The sequence below is a fragment of the Diadema antillarum genome, unplaced genomic scaffold (genome assembly GCF_040938485.1).
Source record: "Diadema antillarum isolate AM-2024a unplaced genomic scaffold, OU_Dant_1.0 seq00003223_RagTag, whole genome shotgun sequence".
NCBI lineage: Eukaryota > Metazoa > Echinodermata > Echinoidea > Diadematoida > Diadematidae > Diadema > Diadema antillarum.
The window spans coordinates 251,861-279,562 of record NW_027273808.1 but is presented as its reverse complement, the minus strand read 5'-3'; the positions used below and the strand labels follow the sequence as shown (position 1 = coordinate 279,562).

The following is a 27,702-nucleotide window of genomic DNA, read 5'->3' as shown; positions in this document are numbered from 1 at the left end:
GCGGAGAAAAGACATCACAAAGTCACAATAGACCAGTTTACTATTCATGAACTCGTATGCGTGCCTTTAATTCAAAGTTTTTTTTACCTGAAAACCAGAAAGCTTGCCTAAAGCTTGCTTGAGGATTGTCTGAGGCCTGTGTCATACCAGAAAGGTGCACTAGGGAAAGAGAAGAAACAAGTAGGTGTACATATCTCTCCCAGAAGTTATTTGCTCTATCACAAGATGGTTCAATGCCAACTTTTCGTGCGATGCTAATGTTCTTTTTTTTTTTCAATCCTGAAGAAGCTTTGAAGAAAAACTGGAAGGATTTGTTGCGTGAAATATAGCCAAAAAATTTCACTCAGGATTTCACAATTTCCTTTGCAATACAGCTTAAAATGGTTAAAATTAAGAACCTTATATTTTGGTCTCCTAATCAAAACTCTCTGGGAGAGCGGTTGGGGTATGGAACATCAAAGTCAGTGGAATGCTATATAAGCATTCAATTGTCATGCTATAGAAACTGCATAAATTTGCACAAATTACGCAGAAATTCCATTCCTTCTCTAACACCTCCCTGGTCAAACTTAAGCAACCACTAATAGACCTACACGCAAACTGCACCCACTACGCATAGGTGGATGAGGTGAGTGGAATCGCTAGGAGGAGAAAAAAAAAATATCCATGAATTGGAGTGCGCTCGTAAACTGGCCTATTGCAATACAATTGTGACGGCGATTCTCCCGCTTTATGAGGCTATGTTTTTCTCAAAATCTCCTGCTCTAGCTGTGTGTCTCTGTGTGTTTCCCGCTTTAACTTAAGTTTTGAAAATTATGTTAAAAACAAAAATGTCGCACTTGGCGCTCGTGATGTGCATACTTATTTATTGTGCGCATGTACAGCCAATGATAATAAATTATAATGTTCGCTCGAAATGTCTTTCAAATTGCTTGGCGTTCCAGGCGGAAGAATCTCCCGTTTGAGAGATGCTTGGGATTGGGATCTCCAAAACAACATGTATAACAACTTTTTCCACCGTTCATTGTTCCATTTATCCCTTACCTAAGATGACGCTCTCAGAAAAACATTATACCTATGACAATTTCGTTACTTCAGTTGTACATTGTACTCAGGACTTTGTTAGCATCAGGGAGGTGAGACAAAACTCTCACCTCCCTGTTAGCATCAAGTACTAGTGCACTCGCAATGGCGTAACTAGGGAGTTACGTAACTCTGCAGACTAAATGAACGACATAAATCTATTCCATGTCTAATTTACGACGGTCTCCATTTAGTCAAGAGTTTCTTATCCATCAAGCACTAATTACACTGGCCTTGTTTAATTTTCAATAAGCTCTGCAACGAGGTCGTTTTTTCCCTCTTTCTTTTCGAACAGTCGCTTAGAGTTAAAGAAATCATAAAGGTTGTCATTGGATACAGACAACGTCCACTATAAAGTCCTGCCTATTAAGTATAAACACATAGGGTACCTAATAAATGCACTAAAATATCGTGGCACGAGTTAATCCCCTTCATTGTCGGAGATGGTAACCATTCTAATAGTAACATTTCATAATATATTACACACTGCATAATCAATCGTTGCTGCGTATAACCATGCACATTAACTGAACTGCCACCGTCTGGCATCACTGTAGTGTCAACTCGTGACACTCGCGCTTCATACACGGACCATCACTCACTTCCTAAATTCGCGCGCTCACGGCTCCGGAGCAGAGTTCGCTGCTGTATAAGGCCCTTATTGCGGCCGTGCTTAAAAACCAACGTGCGAAACACTGCATTCAGTGCTATTGCATAAAAGTTTTAGAGGATACAAATGGTTGCAAACACGAGAAAAAAACAAAACAAAAAACAAAAGATGGTGCGTGCCAGGGCAAACAAGCGGTGAATTTCACGGCAGAGCGTAGTAGGCATACCTGCAGCTATAGTGGCAGTGAAAGTAGTTTGTATAGAGACAATAGTTCATAATTATGATCATTTGCATGTAACTTTTTGACCCCTCCTATATTCTTATACCACTGTTAGCCCATTAGTAAACCTGAAGTAACACTGGACATGCCATCAAGCTGCTAAAATGCAAAGAATGGCAACAGCACACATAAATACAACCTACAAAAAAAGTAATATTGAAGAAAAAAAAAACCAAACAAGGCCATAGCATTAAGGCAAACAAGGGTTTATTACCATAAATTATCATATAAAACAGCACACTGTCGGCGCTAGAAAAAATATAAAACGTATAAATGAATTTTAGAAGTGTCTTACAGATTCATAATGCCTATAAAAATTGTATGACATGCACGATTGCTACAAGCGAACTATCCTCAGCAAAAAGACTTGAGTTGGTATTCATGTGATTATACAGTAGCAACTGGGCAAGATAACTAGCATAATGCGAAAAGAATAATACACAATATGTATAATAGACTAATTGAAGACAATGTCGAATAACAAAAACAAGTTACTGATCAGCTATAATAATAATGCATACACAATGGATCCCGACACCCTCGCCACAGTTTGAATTATGTAATACCCGATAATATCAGGATTCCTAACTAGCCTGTTTGAGCAATATGCAACGTTCACTTTAGAATAGTAAAATACCACGATTCGTACTCAGTCGAATCTCATATTCCTCTCAGCCTATTTGTGCAAAAGAACTAATTTGCTATACCTCAAACAGTCATTCTAAAATTGTCTTAATCAAAAGGTGTGAAACTCAACCGGGGCATGCATTCATCAAGATTTAGCAAGCAAATTACAATCTAGTGGATTTCAATCGCCAAGAATTCTGTATCATCCATTTTCAGCATTCTCGTGTTTTATTTTGTTTTGTTTTTCAGTTCAGATCTATGATGGTGAACTGTACGAATTGGCTTGTCCTCTGCCATTAATATAATTCATTCATCAAAACATTTTTCCAATGATGTCATAAGTGAAAGGATATATCCATGACTTCAGGTGCCAAAAATACTGCGAAACAACAATAAAAAAATAACACAAAAGTAGAACAAAACGAAAGAAAAAGAAAACCCGAAAACACTTGGGTGTGGTGTGTGTGTTGCAAAACAGAGTGGTGGTTTTTACTTGCGATGAGTTTGCCACTAAGACAAATAATATGACTCATCAAGTCTGTCTCCACAAAAAAAAAAGTCTGTCTCCACTATCATTTTCACCATTTGAGCCAACCCGACGTTTCCGTCGAAAGTCACCACTGTAATCGTTCAAGTGCCCTCTTAAATCAATTTCCGATGCTAGTGTCATTGTGTGGCAATTTTCCAAAAAAAAAATCTGGAACAAGACATTCGTATTAAAAGAAGCCTAGATGATGCTGTCATGAAAAAAAAAAATAAGGTTCGTCGCGTATCCGATTAGTGACAAAGACGTCAGAAGAATTTTCCTAGCCAGTACGAATCTACATCATATTCCCAATGCCCTGGAAAAAAAAATCAGAAAAAAAAACTCTACCCGCGTCTATCGTGTCGTACGTGAGGGAGAGAAGGCTTTTATCGGGTAAGGACTCTGTGTCTTCAAGAGACAACACATTTCATCTGATAGCAATACCGAGTTGCTCGTGATTGTGAGTAGACGATAACAGGTTGCAAGTCATTAGTGGAGAATAACGGTGATGAATTTTGGTTATCGTTGCAGCTGTTGTCGTCGCTACTGTTTCTGTTTTAAGAGGAATTCTGAATCCAAACATTAGTCAGTTACAGGGTTTGTTTTTTCCCACAATCTGATTGCCTGCGCAAACTCAACTTCCTTCTGACTGCAAAACTGGAATGATTTCCATAAACACCTTACGCTGTAAAAATGCAAGACAGTAGCCCTACGACAGAATAACGTATTACGCTTCTCGTTCGGCATAAGTACAATGTAGTAAATACAATGTATTAGGGTTTTTTGGTTGATGTGATCACCAATTTCTATAAATTCCGATGTGAGGGCGTCCCAAAGGAAGATTCGAAGACATCGTAAAAAGTGAGATAGCCATTGTTAGGTGTGGCTTGCTCACGGCTCAATATTCCCTCGCTGCATTCTCTCTATTCATACGCGAGCTCATTCGCGCCATCTGCAAGTGTGCCAGGCAGACAATATTTATTCACTGAAATCAGCGTGGTCTTTGAAGCGGTCTGGCCTTCACGAGGGCTGCATTTCACTCCTCAGAGGGCAGTGTCTTCCTCCGTCTCGTTCCTGGACTCCGCCGGAAACTCATCTGTCTTCACGTCACTGGCGGCGCTTTCTTCCGCTGGAGGAGAAGCTGGAACCTCTTCCGCTGCTGAAGATTCAGGTGGTGCTGTCACTGGCGAGGCAGTATTGGGTTCGGGCTCGTTCGTAGCGGCCGGCTGTTCCTGGAGTACCTCCGGCGATTCGCCGGAAACATGAGCCGCGGACTGAGCAGACGGTTCCTGATCGAAAGAGGTCTCGACCTGAGCGTCACCAGTCGCTGGTTGCTCTTCACTCGCAGTTTCCCCAGCCGTCGCGGTGACACCACCGAGTTGCTGTTCTTGAACAGCTTCTGGATTCCCCGCTCCTCCCACCGTTTCACTGGAAGAAGGTGCCTCCTCCACCTGCGATTGGTCGCCATCAGTTGCAATTTGACTTTCACCTGGACTGTCATTTTGTTCAGCGGCGTCATTTTTTTCTGCCGAAATCGTATCCCCCTCTGGCGAAAGCTCTGCTTTGTCGTCGGACGTTACCTTATCTTGAGTGTCCGAATCATTATCCGGGCTAGCAGTTTTTGCTTCGGTGATGTCCGTTATTTCAGTCCTATCTTTACTGCCGCTCTCCTCATCACATTTACTTGCGTCGTTTTCAAGGTGTATCTCTGCCGCTTCTTGTGACACGTGCGGTGTGACGTCACCAGCTGCCGCTTCCTCCTCCTCCTCGCGGTCAATAGCTCCAGTGGCTGCGTCCTGTTTCTCGCAAGAACCATTGGTCTCAGCCTCGGTCGCCACCTGTTCGGTAGTAGCACTTTGTTCATTGGCTTCTACCACTTCATGTTCATCGGCTTTTCCATTTGTCTCGGAATTTTGCGGCTCAGCACTTGCTGGTGTTGAGCTCTGATCACTGTTATCTGTCTTTCCCTCTTCAGGACCCGTCGACTGCTCTTCCGCGTTTTTGGTCGGCGAGGGGTCTCCTCCGTTACTCGACGGTTCTTCCTTCTGCTCGCCTGCTTTCTCCATATTTGCTGTCACGTGATTTTCTTCCGCTGCAACATCCCCACTCGGTTTTATCTCTACTGCGTCCCCATTTCCCCCGTTAGTCTTGTCTGGCGCTACTTCGTTTACATGGTTCTCTTTGGCAGTCTTGTCGTTGCTGGCATCGCCGTTGGACTTGACCTGAACGTCCTCCTCGTCCTCCTCGTGAAACACAGTATCCTCCATGCTCCCGTCGGATCCCACCATGACGAACCCGGGATCGCCGCCTTCCTGGATCGCCTTGGCGAGCTGCTCCAGTTCCTTGGGCGGGATCTCGAAGAGCATGGAGGAGGTGCGGGATCGTCGCTCCTTCACCGTGATGGCCGCGCTCAAGCGCTCGTAGATGGTTTCCACGAAGGGCTTGGCACTTGGGCTGTAGAAAAGGTACTCCCCTTCGCCCTGGGGACTTCGACTGTAATACAGGAAAAATAAGATAGTCATGAACAATTAATGGGTAATCGTTGCACACATTTCTGTATTGTATTGGTCACAATGATAGTCAGGAAGGGTCCATTGATAAGCCAGCAAACTCTTAGTCTAAAATAAGATGAATTAATTCTCTGTATTCCTGCGCCACTTACATGACTTAGTCGCTATGTGCGTTTTTCATTGCATGCCATTCAGTTGTTAATAGACAGAAAATCTTCGGAAATGGCGGAATCTGCATCGGACACGAGTACAGACAACATATACATCAGTTATCCTCATGCAGCTAATACAATACGTTGGACAATTTCTCTTAAACACCACTGATCGTGCTTTGGTGTGTGACTGGCAGCGGGTATTGGAGGGTTAACGCGCCAGTGGCGGCATTGATGCGAGGACCACTCACTTGCTGATCTGAAGGCACGCGATCTTCTCCAGGTCCTGCTGGGGGCCCTTGCTGGGCAGCATAAACCTCTTGAGGTGCCTCAAGTCCCACTCCAGGGCCTTCTCGCCCGTCAGCGGGTGGTGCAGGGCGACGGTGAGTCGAGATACGCCCGCTAGGTAGACTCCAGACAGCTTCAGCCTCTCCGAGTCCTTGTTGGGGATGACGCTGACACGGATGAATTCTGCGGTAGGTTAAGAAGGATGACAATAACATTACTGTCATTGGTATCATCATCATCATCCACTTTATTATAATGAATACTGTCTTCATTTCTATAATTTCTTTTATCATTCTTACAAATATCATTATCATCGTTACTAACTTACTCGGCAATGCCGTTACTATCACAACAAATTTCCACCAGCAATGGTAAGGATACCAATGTGAAAATGAATGAAGGTCAATCTTGGATGTGCCCGGCATGGCCGCCGTGGTCATGACAAAAGACATCCATGTCTAAAGGTCCATGGCATCCTCTTCACACTGTTTCGGCTGACGTAAATGGGTCCACAGATTCCAACAAGAGATAAATGATGAAATTTCTTGTCTTTTTTTAATGTCGTCAACAGTAAAGTCAGCTCTAATCCCAACAAAAACTCTGGTGTCATATGCAGCATGCCTCGACTAATGTACAAACCCACAATAGCAAAACCTCAAATAGTTTGGTAGTACGACACTGCCCTGTGGAAAATATACTGTATCTCATTTTATGCGAGTAAACAGCATTAATGAGAGCGATTGAATTCATCATGATGAACTATTAGTGATTTTCTTGTAAAACTTTTACGGATAGGCCAACATTGATTAGCTGCAGGTCTTTGAATAAGTGCATAAATTCTTTCTTTGTGTGTACGAATTTATGTGATCATACTGCGTAAGTAGTGGAATACTAACTGCCATTTTTGTGTTTTGGTTGTGTGTGCGTGTGTGTGTGTGTGTGTGTGTGTGTGTGAATATGACTATTGTATTACAGAACGAAACTCGAACGGGGAATTAAAAATAAAACGTGTGTGTGTTGGGAGGGGGAGAGTAGCATTTCAACGTCGCAGATTTTCTGAAGAGAGAATAGTGACGTCATCAACATTTTATATAGGTCACCGGGGAAATCAATGATATTCAATTCTTGTGTTCTACGGAACATGCGCTCTTTCAGTCGAATTTCAAAATTCAATTCATTACAGAGCTCTTTGCACACGGCCATGAGACTTTTCACAGAAATGCCCGGGTTTTTGTACGAGGACTGTTGAACAACTGTCATGGCAATTTAGTACCTAAAATATAGCTCACTTATTGCGAAAATGAAAGTCTCGGAGGTTCTCACAGTCACGGTAATCATCGATTGTAGAGCTTTAAAACGAAAACTAAAAGAGGCTTGTCATGCTGACTTCGCGATATTTCAAAGCAGACGATCTTCCTTTGACAGTTAACATACCCAGAAGTGACTTGGCGGGGGATTGTGGGACGGTAGTAGTTACATAAGGTGGATGAGATGACAAAAGCTTGCTGTATAGAGCACGTCATTTTTGGATACCACGCAGACACCTCTACTTTTCAACTAAGGTGCAATGTGCTGCTCCCCCCCCCCCCCCTCTTTCACTTTCTCTTTCTCTTTCTGTCTTCTCAGTGTAGTTTACGAGCCAGTCCTTTCTCATCCCATCCGCCCACATTTACCCCCGTCATCCGATCTACATTTATCAGACATTCTTTGCCGATCAGCCAGCACTCAAGAACAATAGGGAGCAAGAGCTGCATACCTCAGACTTAACTTCCCATCCTAAGTTGTGTCTATAAATACAAATATACGTGTATAATGTTACAACTTTCTCAAAAGGTGCGGTTCCACCATGTTATCGAACATGTGAAAGAGACGAAAAAAGAAAAAGAAAGCCCAAACAAATCGGGAATGAAAAACATACGTTAGCAGGTCATGGAGGGGTTTCGGATTACAAACAATACGCTTGGAAAGAATGGAATTCAAAAGTCAGCACTTCAACTGTAGACCAAAATGTAGGAAGGTAGAGCGAACATACATTAAAACACGGATATTTATCTTCGGAGGCAGGAGCAGAGATCGAACAGACTGGGAAACGGTTGGGAGGAGTGGTTCATAAAAAAGTTAAAAACAAAACAGAGCGATAAACTGACGATGAAAACTCGTGTGCTTCAAAACAGGTACATCTTTGTTATGACATATACTTGACGACGTTGAATCTTTTCAAGCCGTGACAATTTCTTTCTCGTTTTCACAAAGAAACGTGAACGTGAACTTCACAAACGTACGATCACTTCTAATCGCTCGATCTCCCATCAATTAGTTCCACCAAGATTTTGTTGATTTCAATATCGATCTAAATATTCAGAAAAAAAAAGTCTGGTGACAATAATTATTGAAGCACTGGTCAGTGGAAAGGGGGCTCTCCCACATCGACAGAATAAACAGAGGAAAAATTATTAAATCTGAACATTGACGAATTCAAAGCCTGATTTTTACATATGCAGAAAGAAAACGATAGGGAAAACATTATGTAGAGTTGGAAGCTTAGGGCAACAGAACACAGATGGAACTAAAGGGGGAGGGGACACAAGACTGACGCACCTGAGCCGAAGCCCAGCACCGATGTAACCTCTTTCTGCTCTGATGCGGGCAGGAGCAGCTTCCGGAACACATCCATCCACTCCTGGGTGTCGGTCTCGCTGTCTCCGGACAGGGTCAGCGCCACCGTGCCTCCGCCCTTGAGGAACTCAAAGGCCCTACTCTGGCTCTTGGAGATGACCCTCCGGATGTGGGTGATGCCCTCCAGCAGGAGACTGGTTACCTGCTTGTTGTAGGCCCCCTTCTCCATGTACAGCTCCAGGAGCACGGAGGACTGCGACGAGTCCTTGGTAGTGTTGGTGCGGATCACGACCCATTTCCGCTTCCACGCCTGCATGGAAGGGGAAAAGATACAAGGAGACGTTATCAGTAATGTGGGAGGGATTATAGGCAGTGGGTATAAGAGGTGCAAGAGATCAGAGCAAGTTCGTCGACAACCCCCTGATATAATAATAACAATGTATTGCACAATTCTTATATTCCAACAATCCCAGCCACCTGGAAGAAGACACATTGAAAATACAAGCAAAACCCTTCTCCATTGAAGTTGGAGTCCTCACCATCGGCTATATATATATATTTGAAAAGTATACATAAATATACATGAATTGTAAATATCTTAAAAATTATGCAAACATTCATATTATCATTCAATCACACATTCAAGTTAGATGATGAAGAAATGATCGTATCACTTAACATCTGTCCCATCTATATACACACTATACACACGTAATTCTTCACAAAATTTTCTCCTTTTTAAAAACTGAAATAGAAGAAATTATATCCATCCTAAGTAAACTAATGTGGATCAATCCCAGGATGACTTTTAATTTGAAGGGGTGGCAAAAGAGACATCTCTCTTGCTACATGGTTGAAAAGTGAAAGAAAACCCTAGCATTATCGTTCATGGTATCACACCCGATACATCACTCCAAAATGGATGGTTGTCGTTTATGTTGTTTTGAAGAGTGAAATTTTACCTACTCCATTAATTTATGTAAATGTATGTTGAGAACGAACGATAACACTCGAGCAATGCCAAGGTTTCACGTGGGAATTTCCGCCAGAGATCTCTTATATCGTATTATCTCCTCGAATTATCATTATCATTATTGGGGTATATACATCACTTCGTCTAACCGCATTGAAGTGGCGGAAGGTAGGAACGCTTTATACCAACACTGATTTTTCACACGCTATTATCATGATTACCACCCGGCCGGATGAATGCATGTCAGATATCATTAGTGGCGACCTTCATCCTCCTTGCTTTCTCCCGAGTATGGAAAACAGATACAATACTAACATGGAACATCCAATTTAACATCCACTATAATAGTGTCACAGCAAATGAAACATTTTAGAAAATCTGACGATAGGAAGGAAAGGTATAGGCCTACGGCTTCCTCAGTATCGAGCTATAACCGTGAGCTCTTCAAAGGGAAGCTCCCTCTATTACTCAAGAAGATGTGGGTGGGAAAAAAATGGACACCATGCACTACGGAATTCAATATCAAAGCCAACGTGTATTTACCATTTGCAGATGAAAAACAAAACCAGCTTTAGTCCATCAAAATATTTTCAAAATATGAGTTAGGGATAGAAACAACCAATGGAAAAATGTTAATCAATGTATAATCAATGTTTAGTACTGTTAATACAAAATGTGAACAATAGTTTTGTTGGGAATCGTTAGAATAAACCGTCTACAGTTATGGTTTACTGTGAGAAAATTAGTGATATCGCCTTTATTGTAAAATTCAAAATGGAAGATTGATTTGTGATACCAGTGAACTGTAATAAACATGCATCAGATGTGATAACTCGCACATTATTTTTGTTTTAGTACTGCTCCCAGTGGTAAACAGTGGCTTTAATGTATTGACCATGTCCGGACGTGCGATAATAACCAGCAACAAAAATAGAGTTGATAATGACTTGTCAACTATCAATGATTTCCTTGAAAGGTTGAAATAATACAGTGGTGCTACGTTGTCATATGACATTGATTACCTATCAGTTTCGATGAGAAGCAATGTCGCGATTAAGTTCAAAGACATGAACATGACTTATAGTCTCTGTCAAGACGTTTTGCTACCCCGTTGTATCATTGCGCGATAAATAAGAGTGCGAGAGAGATCCTACGACTGTTTATACGGTCATTTGGCTCTCACTCAGTGATTCCAATACTATCTCAGAGATGGAGTATGTCAGCCAAGTGATTGGTTAAACAAAAGACTGCAGAAAGTGTTATTTAAAATTTGAAAAAAAAAAGGCCTTGAAGCCAGATTCATGGAAAGAGAAGCACAGGCTGCTTGCTGTTTATTAGAGAGCAGTTTCATCTACAACGTGCTGCAGAAGTCTACACCCGGAATGTTTGTACATTGTCATCGAGGAAGGGACTCATGTTACGTCCATCATGATATCCTCCTTGTTACAATATTTAGTAATCACGAAAAACAAAGCAACACTCTGCCTTTTATCTTTCAAATCTGTATCAATCTACTATATATATATATATATATATATATATATATATATATATATATAATATACATATATATATATGATTATATATAATATACATATATATATATATATATATATATATATATATATGTGTGTGTGTGTGTGTGTGTGTGTGTGTGTGTGTGTGTGTGTGTGTACATACTATGCGATATCTATTTCTCTACTTATCAATCATTGACCACACAATACGATATTATGTTTTGTCCCCTAAACATATTGCCCATAGCGTCATCTGTTTAGTATTTTGCATCTGTCCTTTGGCGTTCGCATCTGAGACGTTTTGAATGAAGAAATGATAATATTACACGCATGGTTTGTGTTAATTAATTGGTATAATTCTATGCATTTTTTAATTCTTTCTAACCATCGCATGTCGAGGCATGAAGTATACTCCATGAGAACATCGCACTTGACACCACGTCAAACGAACGAAATATAAATATTCTTATGGATCGTTTCTAGTTCTCTGTAATCCCAAGTCTACTACGTGACTCCCTTTTTCAAGCAAGGGCTAATTCCATGAATCCAGAATGTCTACCTCGAACTCTGACTATACGTGAAGTCGCTCCATAAATAGTTGCCATGGTCACCGAGATGTAAAGACGTACATTACATGTACATCTCGAACACATGCTCGTTGTCAATAATGTTCAGACAGACGGGTGCAAAGTCCATAGTCCCAAGCAACATTGGCCGGGAACATGCCTGGATTCGTTGGCAGCCAGAGGCGTCTATCGGGGAGGGGGGGGGGGGGGGGGAGGGGAACAAACATATAATTTCTCCCCACCCCCCCCCCCCCCCCCAATAATTTCCGACATGTGGAAAACTTTTATGTGTTTTTGATAGAAAACTGTTCAAATATTTCACCCTTAGAGTGCACAAGATTGTTGAATTTCAATTCTGAATATTACCCCCTCCCCCCCCCCCCCCGGCGTGGGAGGTTTAGGCCTACTAATACCTTCTCCCACACCCTCCCCCCCCCCCCCAACTCGGCCCTTTTCCGTAGACTAAGCACACTTTTAAGATTGACAAATATCCGCATATTTCATCATTTCTTGACGGAACTGCTATAACATTACGGCTGCCAAGATTCAAGCATCAAAACCAGCGAGGGTCAAAAAAGCACTGAGGGTGAAGCATATTAGGCCTAATTATGTTACATTATTCCCAAGTTTGCAAGGTTTTGATATTCCATTATTGTCACGACAGGAAGAGATACGCCACTGTCAGGGGAACCTCCTGTAGAACCAGGGAGCTCTGTTTCACCAATGTACGTCTGTAATGAGTGTATAACGTGCACTCTTTCAGTGTTGAGAAAATATGTATTATACACAAACCTCTTCATTGCTATACTGTATCCCTCTGTCTGCATGTGTGCTTCTACAACAACATCAAACTGCTGCCTTGAAGTCATCATTCATTGCCATTATGATATCGGTTCAACGACAATCAAGCCAACAAAAAGACTTGTAACACGGAGGGGAACTCTATACTCCTTGCGACATTGCTATGTGTAACGAAGGCCAAAGAAATAAACAGTGGTTCAAGAGTTTCAGAGAGTTAAGAAAATTGAACACAGAGTTTCCCCAGCATCATCAAGTGCAAACCAAATGGAAACTTTTATAAAGGCGATTGTATCATCAGTTCATCTCACTCGCAAGTGAGAAAAAAAGGTGAGAAAATTATTTTACATGCCGTTTTGTTGAAACTGCCCAAGTCGTGTTCCTCAGACGAGACGGCAAAAGGAAGACTCTTTATACTCTTTTATTAATTTTACATGACGGGGAATCCCCCTTTAATTTAGTACGCTGGATCAGCCATCATTCACACAGCGCCATGTAATCTCTTTGTGTACTTCGTTGGGTTCACGGCATACATGAAATCGCTATCAATGCAGGCCCATGGCCAAACAGTTGTCTCCTATGTTCCAAGAATGCTCTTAAAAACACGTCGGTTCAGAAGCTGGCTCGGGAGATAAAATCGACTGGAGGAAACTGCGAGGTGACACGCAGGGTCAAATTTGCCCATCCATTACTTTGTCGATCCGGCACACTTCAACTTTATTGGCAGCAAACTTTAAATCAACAAGCACGCACCCACCTCATGTGTATATTCAGGATTGGTATACCAATAGACACTCGACTCGATTCTTGTCCATTATGCATTGGATACTCGGTGTTTGGCTACACGCGACGATCAAGACCGCTTGTCGACGTATTTACATGTTTGATGAAAAGTGAAAAAAGGTCAAGAAGATTTGAATGGGGACACTCAAGAGATTTCCGTGGGCCAACGACAAATACACGTTAAAAAAAAAAAAGGTAGTCACTAATTTACTTTACCGGCTCCAAATTTTGTTTGAACTGTGTCATACAGAAAGAATTCTGCAAGTTTTAAACGAAAAAAGCATACGGCAGCAAAAGAAAAAGTGGATTTCAGTGAACATTGCAATACAAGGCTGGTGATTAAAGAACTGCACTACAGTTTCCTCAAGGATTTCGCTTAGTTTTGTGTGTTTTTTCTATTTCTGATGTTCTCAGAACAAACAGAAAGGCAGAACTTCGCTGTCATCACCGACTTATCAACGCTTGGATTCCGATCAAAGAAACGACTCTGCGGGTTTCATACGATCATGCGAAAGGGAAAATGAAATAATAATCTTTCTGCGGCAACACATTGTGTAGGAATGTCTGTAGAAATAATACACAGCTTGCGAAATCTAAGGTACCATACTGGCACCCACGTCATCGTTTTGTCGCTGTCTTACCATCAATTGACATGGACGTATAGCTACTGTTATTTCTGTTCAATCACGTGACGCCCAAGATGTTGGGCAATGTCAACAAATAATCTGTCCGTGGGATGTGGGAAGAATAATATAATTGCAATCGCTGCAATAAATGTAAAAAATTGGAAGTCTCTGAAAAATAGAGTAAACAGAGGAAATACAGAGTTGAAACCCCGCTTTGTGCTTGGCCAACGGAGAAGACAACTACCGGTGGAACCCGCCAGCTGGCTCTATGATATAAAATAGGTGCGTCCAACATCACACGAGGAGAGGTGTGCAAATTGTGTACGCCAAAGCCACATGAACTTCCAAGTTCAAGGTCACAAAGTGCAGTAGAACCTGACCGACCGTTCCCCACCCCTGCGCGCAAACACACATTACACACGCACACACACACGTCCACACAAACTGCATCAAACCAAGTGTAAGTAAAAAATATAACATTTCGCAACCGTATCACTGCTTCCAAACTATTTCAGTAACGTTCAGTAAAATCGTAATGATACGACTTCTATTCTTCGTCAACAAGTTATCACAGTGATAACTCTTTGAAGATAAATCTTCCATCTACATCAAAGCCACTGTTTACCATTGGGAGCAGTGATTTAAAAATGTTCGAATTATCACATTTGATGCATAATATGTGGGGCCTATAGTTCAGATGTATCGCAAAACATCCTACCACACAAAATTTGGCAATGAAGGCCCAAATAAAGGACACATATCATTACTTTTCTCAATAAACCTAACTGTAGACGGTTTATTCTGACAACAATTTCAATAAATCTATGACCACACCTTGCATAAATATCTTAATAGTACTTAACACTGATTATACTGATTAGCATTTTTATGTTGGTTGTTTCTTACCCTATTAACTCACATTTTAGAACTATTTAGAAGCACTAAAGCATTTTTTTTCATCTGCAAATGATAAATAGTGGCTTTAAATTAACATTGCTGAAGCGTAGGAGGTTTCTCCAGTGGTCACGGTGTCGACGTGGGTGTGTGTGTGTGCGTGTGTGTGCGTTCTAGTGCACGTATAGTTGCTTAGTAAACGACCGCAGTGGATTAATAACTTGATCTAGAACATGGTATCAAACAAAGATAAGTGCCACAAAGACAGAGGAGGGAGGAACAGAACACCTCCCCCACCCTCACATCAGGATCATATATCATATATGAGAATCTCGCAAGCTCTCATGCGGAAAGTTCTGAAATGTAAAAGACATGAGTAATGCTGCTGTATGAGTGAGGCTACGGTGATATTCGTTTCATTTCATTTTCAACCTAGTGTCGCAGATGTTTTCATATCATAAATATCGCTATTTTTACAGACATCAAAACGCGTTAATAACTTCCGCCCACTTTGTTCATCTTTCGTTCCTTCTCTTTCCGCTGACCAGGAAGGGGACTCCACCTCTGACTGATCCGCCAATCTGGGCGTTTATAGCGACGAATGAACATTCAATACTCACAGACCAGGAAGAAATTGGTGGTACAGGCTTCTGTGATACCAACACCTCTCCTCAGTAATGCGATATCCAATCGGTTGTTGCTGGTACACGATGCAGTATGCAAAAGATAACTGAATAACGATTAGATAACACGGAGCTTCTTTGTCATTGGGATTCGTTTGCTTTCTTTTGGCTTACAACGCGTGGAGGCCCATGACCTTCTCCAATTATAAGATAGACTGGATTCTCATGGCTGGGTTATGTTAACCTTTGAACAGCCAAGATACATTCACATACCTCTGTAGATTCGTATAGATACTCTAGCGGCTTTCCGACTGCGCCAGCGATAAAACCTTCATAAGCTCCAGTAATAAACATCATTGAGGTTATCCGATTCTGTCGTGAATTTTATTAACCTCCTGAAATGCGACGTCTTCATTTAAACTTTAAAGAATAAATGCATTCAAGTAAATGGAGGAAACTATGTCGAAAAAAAAAGTGCAAAATGATCGCAATTTAACCATTAAAACACACACACACTTACGCATTAGGCCTAGATATACTCATTGGCATTGGTGTGCTACTGTATTCTCTTGTTAGCGTGATTCGGACAGGACTTTGCCCGAGTTGAACATTGATATACCACGTGGGTTTGTTTTCCTGGCATCCTGTTTTCGAAATATTCTACATAACCGCGGGTTTACATTCCAACTGCATCCTGGGCAATGGCGGAGGGGGGGGGGGGGGGCACGCACGCACGCACGCAGTTACCATGACAACTGTTCGTTCATATTTCGAGACTTTGGTAACTTCAGTTAGGGTGTCTTATGCCTATTCGTCTTGAGGTCAAGAAGATCGGGTCACTCCTATACCACAACCACCCGCTGTAAACAATCCTATGGTGACCCTATTATGAACTCAACAACAAACAGTTGCTTTGTCGTGATTTTCTTGCGTTCGTTATCGCTGTCAAAAATCCTCGCAATCTGTGGCAGTATACCTCCGCACGCATATAGTCGCACTTCAGACTGATAATGATAATAATAATAATAATAATAATAATAATAATAATAATAATAATAATAATAATAACAATAATAGTAATGATAATAATAACAACAACAATAATAATAATAGGGTATACGAGATTGTGACACAAGATGGGTACTAGTAATTAGTGTAATAAATCATAAAGCCACTGTTTACCATTGGGAGCAGTGATTAAAAAAGGAATGATATCACAAGTATCTTGATGCATAGGCCTATGTATAGTTCAGTTGTATCACAAAATATCCCACCATATAAAAATTTTGCAAGGAAGCCTCAGGCTCAAATATAAGGAGTTATCACTAATTTTCTCAGTAAACAATAACTGTAGACTGTTTCTTCTAGAAATGATTTCGATAAAACTATTGTTTACATTGTGTAGGCCTATATTTAACAATGCTTAACACTGATTATACTGTACTGATTAACATTTTTACATTGGTTGTTTGTATCCCTAAACTCACATTTTAGAACTATTCTGAAGCACTAAAGCTGTTTGTTTTTTTCATCTGCAAATAGTAAATAATGGCTTGAACACTCACGTTGAGCATTATCGTGGTGCGTTCTCATACAGGCCTCATGAACCAGACAAAAACTGCTGTCATTTTGTTACAGCGGGTTTATTTGCTTTCGCTGTGTATCACTTTGCCTTGACCTAAATTCTTTCTTTTATTCCAGTAGCAACGCGACTATTACACATCAGCTGATGAAAAAAAAAAACTGATTTCAGACTGAAAGCTAGGCTATGCTCCCTGGGATACAAAGTTTGGGGTCAAGACCCGATTGGCGGTGAGACGTATGAATGTGCTGCACGGAGCTGACAGACTCCTTTTTTCAGGTCTCTCACAATATTTCCTTATTATTCACTCGAAGGCAAACTAAAAACATTGAACAAAATGTAAGAATGTGCCAAACTGAAGTTCAAGAACAATCGGTCTGTCTGCCTGCCTCCTTTCAATCTTTCCTCTCTTATCGGTAAATCTCTGCGTTGACGACTTTCATAATGTATGAGTGCCTAGGTAATGCTGTGAAACACTCTACACTACACACTCCAGTTAAAATGTGTATTTAGCTATCATCATGTGCATACGTTTGTAACAGGTAATGTACGTACTTCTTGGAAGCCAGTCAAAATGCCCGCGCTCAATATAATACCGCAGGCTTGTCGAGTATAGCACCTACTCCTAATACAGCATGGAGTCCATGAAATGCGTGCAAATGAAACTAGTCAAATCAACGGCCCCTGGGGAAAATGATTACATCCACAAATTCAAATACGTCTAAATTTGACCGTGTAAATGGAGAGAGACGTAAATGAACGAATTGATAGGTAATCAAATAAAAATAAAAAACAAATAGAGAAAAAATGAAAAGACACATTGATAGGCCTATATACTATTGCGCTTGGTGGTGATCGCTACTGATTTATACTGAATAGTCCCTTTTCCTTGTAGACAGCGTCATCAGTTTGAACACGGTTCTGGTTATAGCAATGTGGTTTTGTTCCTGCGTATCTATCTTTTTTATTTAAAAAAATAAGTATAGTTTTTACGGCAAAGCTCTCATAACCTATTGGAGGGTATATGGATGTCAAGTTCCTTTACGAAATTGACTATTTTCTTCAGATTAGCCACCACATTGATAGACAGTGTCTTTGTGATAGAGGACTTTCACATGTTGACATGGCACGTCCTCTTAGGAGAAAAAAAAAAATGATCTGCGCATACCGTGACTATGGACGCAATGCGATATGGGCGTGGTTCAGCACGAATCCCGGATTTATAGTATGCAACAGTGTATGAAGGCTTTCTCTTATCTGTTAGCTCTATGTACGACAGAAGGACATCGAAGTCAGATTGGACATTACTTCACGAAAGAATGAAGCTCCAACAAAAACCAAACCATGGGCATGCCCGCACTTTGCAGTATGACCTACTGTATATAAAGAATTCCATGACCATCCAAGCATCTGGTAGCCTATAGCAGGGATGTAGAATTGCCACCTTCCTGGGTATAGGAAGCTACCATGGAATAATGATTTAGGCCTGTACATGTCATCTTGAGAAATGTCCTATCAGACACACCCATTGCAAGCGATCTCATAGGAACTTTGCCTCAAGTAGTTTCGGCTTTTGCACACGATTATTGATGTCAATGCGATCACTCCATATCAACAGTATGATTATGCGATCATTTCACTTTCGGTTTGATTCCGTATCCTTTCATACCCCACCCTGGGAAACACGCAAATAGAATCTCATTATGGGTATCTGTATGGCTGATAATATCCCACCTTCCTGGTATATCGTCGTGGAATTCATGTGCACGGACAAAATGATTTGATGAGGAAAGTAACGAATAACCCTATGCAGTCCATTCAACAAGTTCAGCCTCTACATTATGGCATGATCGAGGGAGATGTGGTTGGTAATTTATGCAATACGTCGTCATGGTCGTCATTATTATGCCGTAAGCTAAGGCAAAAATATTGAACGCAGCAAGATAATCATCTCCACGATATCAAGTCATTGCCTCCGTGATGTAGGCCTATACAGTAAACACATAGATCCTACCGACTCTATTATGCAGGTGATTGGTCGAAAGTGGAAATCCGGGACAAATAAAATGTTAGTCTGAAAAGAAAAGGGAAACTCTTAAGGCCGTGTCGCACCTTTCCGGGCAAGCTGCGCGGGCTTGTTGCGAGTAGGGATTTTCAAGCACGCAAGAGAGTTTCGCACGTGTGTCTTACCTGCTAGACGCGTGCTACTTACCTTCTACTTGCGTGTATTCCGTGTGACCTGCGTAAGAGCTTTGAAACTGATCCGTTTTCTGTTACGAGCGACTTACGGGTATTGCGAAGTACCTGCGTTGGAGTTGCCTGCGAGGTGCTGCCGGTATGGGTCTCCTACTGGTGTTCTGCGTGTACCTCTGCGGGCAAACCCCCGCGAGTCACTCGGAACAAGTTTTGAGCATGCCCAAGGCCTTTTCATACCGTATCTGGGGAAGTTTTGCGGGTTGACTTGCGGGGAAACAAATTTGCTACCCGGAGCTCTCCGCAGTTGGTCCGCACCTGACAGTACCAAGCGCGTATCTCGCACGAAGTTCCCCGGAGGTGCGCACGCAAGTCCGATTTACCCGCAGCTAAGTTTGAGCATGACCAAAACTTTTCCGGGTGAGGCGGGGATCCCGCAGAGGTCCAGTAGAAGGCCCTTAGCAGCAGCACCTCGCAGGCAACTTCCACGCAGGTACTTCGCAGTTGCCGTATGCGGCAAAGACAATGATATTATGTGGGACTTCTGCCATTCCTTCAAAGGAATTTCTTCACTGAGTTGTCAGCCCCGAGGAGCCTGGCACGCAGGTCACACAGAATACCCGCAAGTAGAACTTAAGTAGAACGCGACCAGCAAGTACACATGCAAAACTCGCCCAAATCCATGTCCGCCCTCAGAAACTGTCGGATATGCTGGAAAATCCCCACACGCAACAAGCCCGCGTAGCTTGCCCAGAAAGGAGTGACAGGGCCTAAACATGGTTGCGGGTAAAAAAAAAGATTCGCGTGCGCACCTCCGGGCGACTACGGGTGAGATATGTGCTATGTACTGTCATGTGCGGGTCATCTGCGGGGACCTCCGGGTAGTAAGAATTGTTCTTCGCAAGTCGCACGCAAGGCTTGCCCGGAAAGGTGTGACACGGCCTTTACAAGCAATACAGTCAGTGAACTGTGATCAAAATCGGAAGAAAATTAATTCCCCGAAGTTATGATATTGTAAAGTTTCGCAGGTTTTCATGAAACAGTTTTCTTTGAAAAGTCACTATAAATTAATAAATATGCAATAGTGAATCAGTGATGCACTAAGCGTTTCGAGAATAGTGCAATTCCTTACCTCACAAGGCTGTTGAATTCTACATCAATGTAAATCATTTTGAATTGTTATCCCGGGTTAAGACTACTGACAAGTCTCTGTGTGATGAATGATGACACGCCCCTCATACTCATACTCATTCCTTACAGTCTTTTTTTCCCCTCTCTCTCTCCTTCAGCCTTTTACTTCTTTCTCTCCTTTTAACCTCCTCCTTTCCTGTTCAGAAAAGGTTATCAAGGTCATCACCTCTATATCATTACCCTATGACATAATACAAATGAGTTTTATTATGTTATTTTCTTAATGGATTACTTTTCTGATTACGTCACTATTGGATTCCTGAGTAAAGTTGTACATGCATATGGCTGTGTTTGTTTGTATACCTATGTGTGCATACACACATTCACGTAGTCCTTCTTTGTCTCTCCTTCTCCCTCTCTATCTTTACTAGACCCCTCTTTTACCCATTCTACCACGTTCTTCCAATCTGCTCTACCAGGTGAAAGCTTTCATTGACTCTGTTTTTATTTTGATGGGGCCACCTTCCCTATCACGTTGCTGTATCTCCTTATCTTTACAATTTTTATATGTGCGGTCCACGATATGTATGTATTCATTCTTGTGAAAGTTGAATAGGATATAAATTTATTTTCTCATTCTGCACCCCCATACAAACGTCCGTAGTAATGTATGCACATGCATAAGTCTGTGTATGTATGTATGTATGTATGTGTATACCTGTATGATGTATTACATACACATCCAAAATTTGCTAGACCCTCTTTTTTTTTTAATCCAATTTGTTTTGTCCTTCCCATCTCCCCCGGCAGGCGAAAACTTTCACTGATAATGTTATCATTTTTGATGGAGCAACTTTTCTGACTATGTTGCTGTTCATCACCGAGTATCTTTCTATTTTCCCAATATCTATTAACAAATATGTGTGGTTTATGATATGTATCTTACTGAGAAAGCTACGCAGAATATAAATATGTTATTTTTGTAACCCTGCCCCCTTATACAAAGGTTCGCACATGGTATGTGACTACATGCAAAAGGCTGTGTATTTGTGCGTATTGTGCATGATGTATTGTATACACATACTTATTGCCTTTATCTCTCCTTCTCCCTCTATCCCTCTCGTATCTCTATACTCTACATCTCTTCCGTATATTGCTTTGAGAATCACCCCCATAAAGCTATTTTTTAAATAAATCTGCAATTCTAAATGGAGAAATATGACATTTTTATGTATATTTTTATGTATATTTTTGGACAGTTAGAGGAACTATTCTGTGAGTTTGATGTTGTTATTTGGATTATGTTTAAAGAAGAATGTGGGTCACGGGTATTTTTAAGGGGTCGGATGAGAGTGCTAGGGTATATGTTTCATTTGATAATCTAGTCATTAGAATAAAATTTGGTTATGAAATATACAAAAAAAAAAATCAGTTGATGTAATTATATTGGGGTTGTGCAATCACATTTTTAAATTTTTAAATATCTTATCTTTGGTTATCATCAGTCATGCAAACCTGATGTTTTGTGTATGATGTTTTGTAGTTTTATTGGAGTAGAGGCAAACCAGCCGTCACAGTATTTTTATATAGTTCTGCTTGTTTTGACAAATGTGGAATATGTTCTTATCTTGCATGATATATTATATCGGATAATGCTCACCTTATTGATTTGCATACTTATGATATTTTCCCACTCAATTCCATCACACGTGCAAATGCTTTACTCTGTAACCGTCTGAATGTTTGAATTTGTATGTATATATTTTATGTGATATTATACGCAATTTAGCCCTCGGGCTACGAGATGTGATATGAATAAATAAACCTTTCAATAAAAATAAAAAAATCCCCTTATAATAACTTTGACATACAGTGTGTACATGAAATTATGAAGTTTCCAATTTTTCTTTTCATCAAACACAATAACGCTCCTGAATCAAATCCAGACATAAAAAATCTGACTGATTGTTATTTTGAAGTTATTCTATCATGACAAGAATAACATTATGCTCCATACTTTTAGACCAGACAAACTGAAGTTTCGCCAATTATTTTTTTTTGTACATTATCGATGGAAAATTGTGAGGTGATGAAATCATCAGTTCATTCATTTACATAATTATTCAATTCACATCAACTGTTCAAGAAGTGTTGTACAAACATTAGCGAATCTTTGAAGCTTTATAACTTATGCTTTTGATCCGATGTTTATCAAATTCTCACTGTTGTGCTTGTAGAATTGGCCTTTGAATTCCCCCTTCAAGTTGAAGAATGGCCGAATCATAAGCGGGCATGTATACCTACTGAAGATCATGCATGTGAATACTTTCTGATCATTCAGGGAAGCTGAATTTAAAGACTGCAGTGTCCAGGTCTAGTGATATACCTTAACAATTATTCTATCCTCAAAATGCGGTATTCGTGTTCTATCCTCCTTGCATCTTTTCTGCGTTCCTCACAGTTCGGACGCCAAGGTTGCGGTCAGTTGGAGTTACAACTGGTCAGTCCGTGGTCAGCAGTGTAGTTACTGGTCAAGACGTGCACGCTCGTAATGCGAATCCACAAGGACTGATATTCATAGGCTTATCGCCTTATTAGTCCCTTGATCTGTGTCAGGTTCTAATTTGACACTGTCATCCTGGTACATTGTGATCAAAGTCAGACTTTATATTTTTTCTTCCCACCCCTCCCCCCTCCCTCTCCGCAAGAGATCGGTTTTCTATGCAGTTTTTCATATTTTGCAGGTATGCCGAGGGTTTGGTCTGACTAATTGTTCATATTTGATTGTGTTAATCATGTTTACTTTGCAAGTCGCTGTATATCTTGAGTTGTATCATGACACTTGTTGCTATTCTATGTTCTTGCTTATATCCCAAGACAGAGGTTTCGTGGAAGGTTTTGTGTAGGCAGAACATGCAGGTATGTTTAGGGGCTTGTTTCAATTGTTGTTGATCTGATTGCATGCTGGCGTATATACCTATTTTGAATGAGATGCTATTTCACATTATATACAATAGTTACATACTAGGCGCTCCTTGCAGGTCATTCTGCATGACGCTATACATGTACTGAATATCTATTTACAACATGCAGGTGACACTCACGTATGTCTATATTTCATAGTCTTTATTGTGTGTTCGATGTTAATTCATGGATATGCTTTACAGTTTTTACACCTCTCGTTGGAAAGAAAATATCAAAATGAAACGAGAATCCCATGACTGACCACATGACAATCATAAAAATTCGATTGCTATGGTACATAATGACCATGTGTTTGGGGTTTGACCGGGTTAATAAAGAAGACAATCTTTACATGCAAAAGAGGAGAGAATTTCTTTCAAGACTTTATCCATTTTGGGACCACATTCTCAAAATCTCATTCCTGTCTGTGTAAAGCACTAATGGTCCTGTGTTTGGTTTGACCGGACTAATAAAGGGATATGGTGGGTGCAGAATCTCGTTGTCCAGAGTCAGTAAAATAATCGAAAGCAATGCACAAATATTGACCTTCTTGTGATCTTTCTCTTTTTTTAACCCTCTGTAAACATAGATTTCGTCTATTAAGCTTCTAAGAACCAGCAAGTAAAAAAAAAAAACAAAACAAGAACAAATTGCCTTGGTAGGCCTATATAGGCTTTTGAGATGAACAATATCATGAAACGTTATTGTTTTACTGTACCAGGGAGGTCGTCTCACCTCCCTGATTGTACGTGATACCATATGCCTACTAGCCCTTGAGTGTATAACGTATGATAGAATTGAACGAGTGGAGGTCACGTTCGTTTTATATACGAGATTGCCATTGCCTATCTGATAACAATGACTCAATTATTCAATAAAACTGCCTTGAGAATTAACCATGCAGATTCATGCTGGGTTCCAACTGTCGTGCGATCCGCTACGCAACTCACGCCACGACTGGCCATACATAGTTACAGTTGATGGTGGACCTACAACAAACTGGTCCAATCTCGGACCCCAAGAACAGATCTATCAGAAGATAAATCTGAAATGGGCTATCCACCGTACACCACATTGTCACATGTCATTTCTTTTTTTCATTGTATTTTGATACTTCAACCTTGATTCATCATGTTTCAATTACGTCAAGTTTAACACTGTTTATTCTATGTACTAGGTGTTTCAAAAAACATTTCCCACTTTTGATCATTAATAATTCTGAAACTGTTCATTCGATAAAACTGTCATTGATATGAGTAATAGCTGAATAGTGTACAATTTTGTTGAAGGTAATTTGAATGTGAAAGCATAAATCAGTTTCATTAAATCTAAGATTGATTTTGAAGTAAGGTTTCAGATTTTGGTCAAATTTTAACCCTCTGTACAAAAATAAACTTTACACAGAAACCAATGATGTGTATGTGAGTGTGTGCTGACAATGGCCCTGAACAATAGACATGCCTGAACCACCTGTTGACGGGGCGTCAGTCTCGCGCTCCCTGGCACATGAATGCTTAATCAATAATTCATGTTGATTGCCCTGGGCACTGCTAGTCTGAATTCATGCTCGGTAAAGGGTAAAATGCATGCACATGGAAAAAGTAAGCACATGTTTCCATGTGCTTGCAAACACCATATTTCATTCCAGCTGGCAATCATTTTCAAATTTTGCTTCACATATCACTAAATTTGGGATATAATCAAGCATTAATGATCTAAAGTTCCTCATTTTTATACAACTGTCTATGTATACTAATTAAATAGGCTGACAAATTTTCGCTTTTTCGATAAAAAGAGATCATTTTTGGTAAAGAGTTCAGCAGCATTTTTCATTGGGGCGATTTGTTTCACAGTAAATTTATTTAAGGCTCCATATACACAAGAGTGTATGCTCTAATTGATTTTCTTTTCTTCCTGTCACCATGTTTACGATAGAACAGAAGGTATTCATTGTAATTTCGTTTTTCAGAAGTAGGGAGAGGACTGTCGCGACTCAAAGACAGTATCGGCAGGTGTTTGACTTTACACAGATACTGCCAGAGCCTGAATAAAGACTAGTTGTGACAGTGGAATTTCTCATGAATAAATAATGAAGCATTCAAACCCTGGCCATTGTTCAGGACCATAGTCAGGTGTTAACCACACACTCCCATACACACCCATTGACCACTGTGCAAAGTGAAATTTTGTACAGAGGGTTGAAAATAGAGCAAAATCTGGAACCTAACTGTGAAATTAATCATGGATTTCATGAAACTGATTTATGCTTTCATATTCAAACCACCTTCAACCAAATTGTACAGTATTCAGCTATCACTCACATCAATGACAATGGTATCTGATATATAGTTTATGAATTATTAAGAATCAAAAGTGGGAAATGTTTTTTGAAACACCTAGTATAATACGATTTTACTGTTTCGAAAATAAAAACAAACAAACAATCTGCACCACTGTTGAAATCGTCGTCTGAATAGTGGAATAATCATGGTGATCGTATCAGCACGGTTGTGACATTCAGTGTATATTATGCTCGTATATTCAGGGCCTACTGCTACATTTCGTCCCGTGAAGTTAGGGAATCCCAGCTGCTGAGGACATAACGCTAACAGTAACTAACAGGACGGAAGTCTTACAAGGAAGACAACAAATTGTGGCTTATCATTTCAGATTTACACTACAAGCAGGCGCTGACAGCATAATAGCCACGTGACGCGTGTGCATTATTACCCCGCCGGCGTGCTCACCGTTTATTTATACATACTAACATAGGCATATAGTTTATCAACTTTTTATCACCATCGTCTTGTGTGCTGCATTGGTTAATCCTGATCAAGAGAAAGTTTACCGAGGCTTGCAGGCCCACCCGACGCGCCTATCCCACAGTCAGTGCGTGAAACACTGAGTAGGTGCTATAGGAAATGAACCATGGAGCTATTCGTTTGTAGCTCCATGGATGAACTGAGCAACACTTCAATATTAGTTCTTGATAACCCTCCAACAAGGCGCTGACATAAACTCTAGTAATCGAATGTCGTCTGTGCAACATAAAACAAAAAATCTTAACTACGCAAGAGCCAACATACGAGTAGTAAACATGGTAAACCTCTCTCTAATTGCATCTCCTTCCCCTTTTGCACGTGTGTTCAATAGACCAGTTCGTAATTCCACATTGCGCATGAGCAGAAAAAGGTCATTTTGTGTACCAACAGGCATTTTAGTTTGTAAATTCACTAAGATAAGCATCATGTGATCCTCATCTAAATGGTGCTTGCAAGCACATCCACCTGACAGCAAGAATGGTATTTCGCAATATAAAAGGATCATAGGCTGTTATTGCATTCAATACAAAACAATAAAATGGATGCCTGCTAAATTGTCAACTGATGGAGTATTCTGATCACCTGCTCTAAACGCAAGCTCATTTTTTGTTTGAATATGAATTCCATAAATTGTTACGTCGGGCAAGCTTATGCATTATGCCGCTTTGAAAACGAGTGAAATGCCTAACCAACTGAGAAAAAAGAAAGGTCATTTTGTACCAATGTGTACATGAGCTAATTACTAACTGGCTTATTAAATCTTGAGATTAAGACGAAGACAGTGATGTCTGCAACATGAGTGAACCCAGTAAGCTGATGCTGAATAATAAGCCAGCTCGTAATTAGCTCATGTGCACATTTGTACAAATGACCAAACCTTTCTGGGTGCTGTTCGTTATTCCGAAGGTTCGCTATTCCGAAGGTTCGTTATTCCGAAGGGTCGTTAATCCGAAACACGCAAATTCCCTATACCTAGAGGTTCGTTAATCCGAAAATGAAAAAGGGTTCGTTAATTCGAAAATTTGTGGAGTTATTCCGAAGGTTCGTTATTCCGAAGATTGGTTAATCCGAAAATGAAATTCGGAACAATGAACCTTCGGAATAACGAATCTTAGGAATAAAGAGCCTTCGGAATAACGAACCTTCGGAATAACGAGCTGTAACCATTTTTCTTCCCCCCCTTTTTTTTCTTTCACTGCTGGTCACTACCTCACTCGTCGAAGCGACAATGCATACCTTTGCTTGACGTAGTAATTTATGGAATTTACGTTCAAATAAAAACAAAGCAATGAACCTGCGTAGACCAGGTGACAGGAATCGCTCAGCAATTTACAACTTGGGTAGGGATCCACTTCATTGTCTTGCATTGAAAGCATTAACATTTTTGTCCTGATATTAATGCTAAATACCAGGTGTGCTGGCATGCACCATTATTGTGATTAAATGAATAGGCCTAATTATCATATTGCAGATGCTTATCCCAGTGAAATTAAAATCCAACATGTTCATATCTCAAATTACCTTTTTCTGCTTATGCG

The 27,702-nt window shown here is 40.6% G+C and overlaps 1 protein-coding gene across 1 annotated transcript in view; it reads right to left on the bottom strand.

Annotated features, from left to right (window-relative positions):
- Positions 1-2,476: 2,476 nt before the first annotated feature.
- LOC139715271 (uncharacterized) overlaps positions 2,477-27,702 on the bottom strand; it is a 39,887-nt gene continuing 14,661 nt past the window's right edge. The window contains exons 2-4 of the mRNA XM_071626850.1: positions 8,675-9,002; positions 6,040-6,259; positions 2,477-5,619 (exon numbers count right to left, since the gene is read on the bottom strand). Of these exons, the coding sequence (XP_071482951.1) occupies positions 4,170-5,619; positions 6,040-6,259; positions 8,675-9,002 (1,998 nt within the window). The 3' untranslated portion in view covers positions 2,477-4,169. The remainder of the gene's footprint in view (positions 5,620-6,039; positions 6,260-8,674; positions 9,003-27,702) is intronic.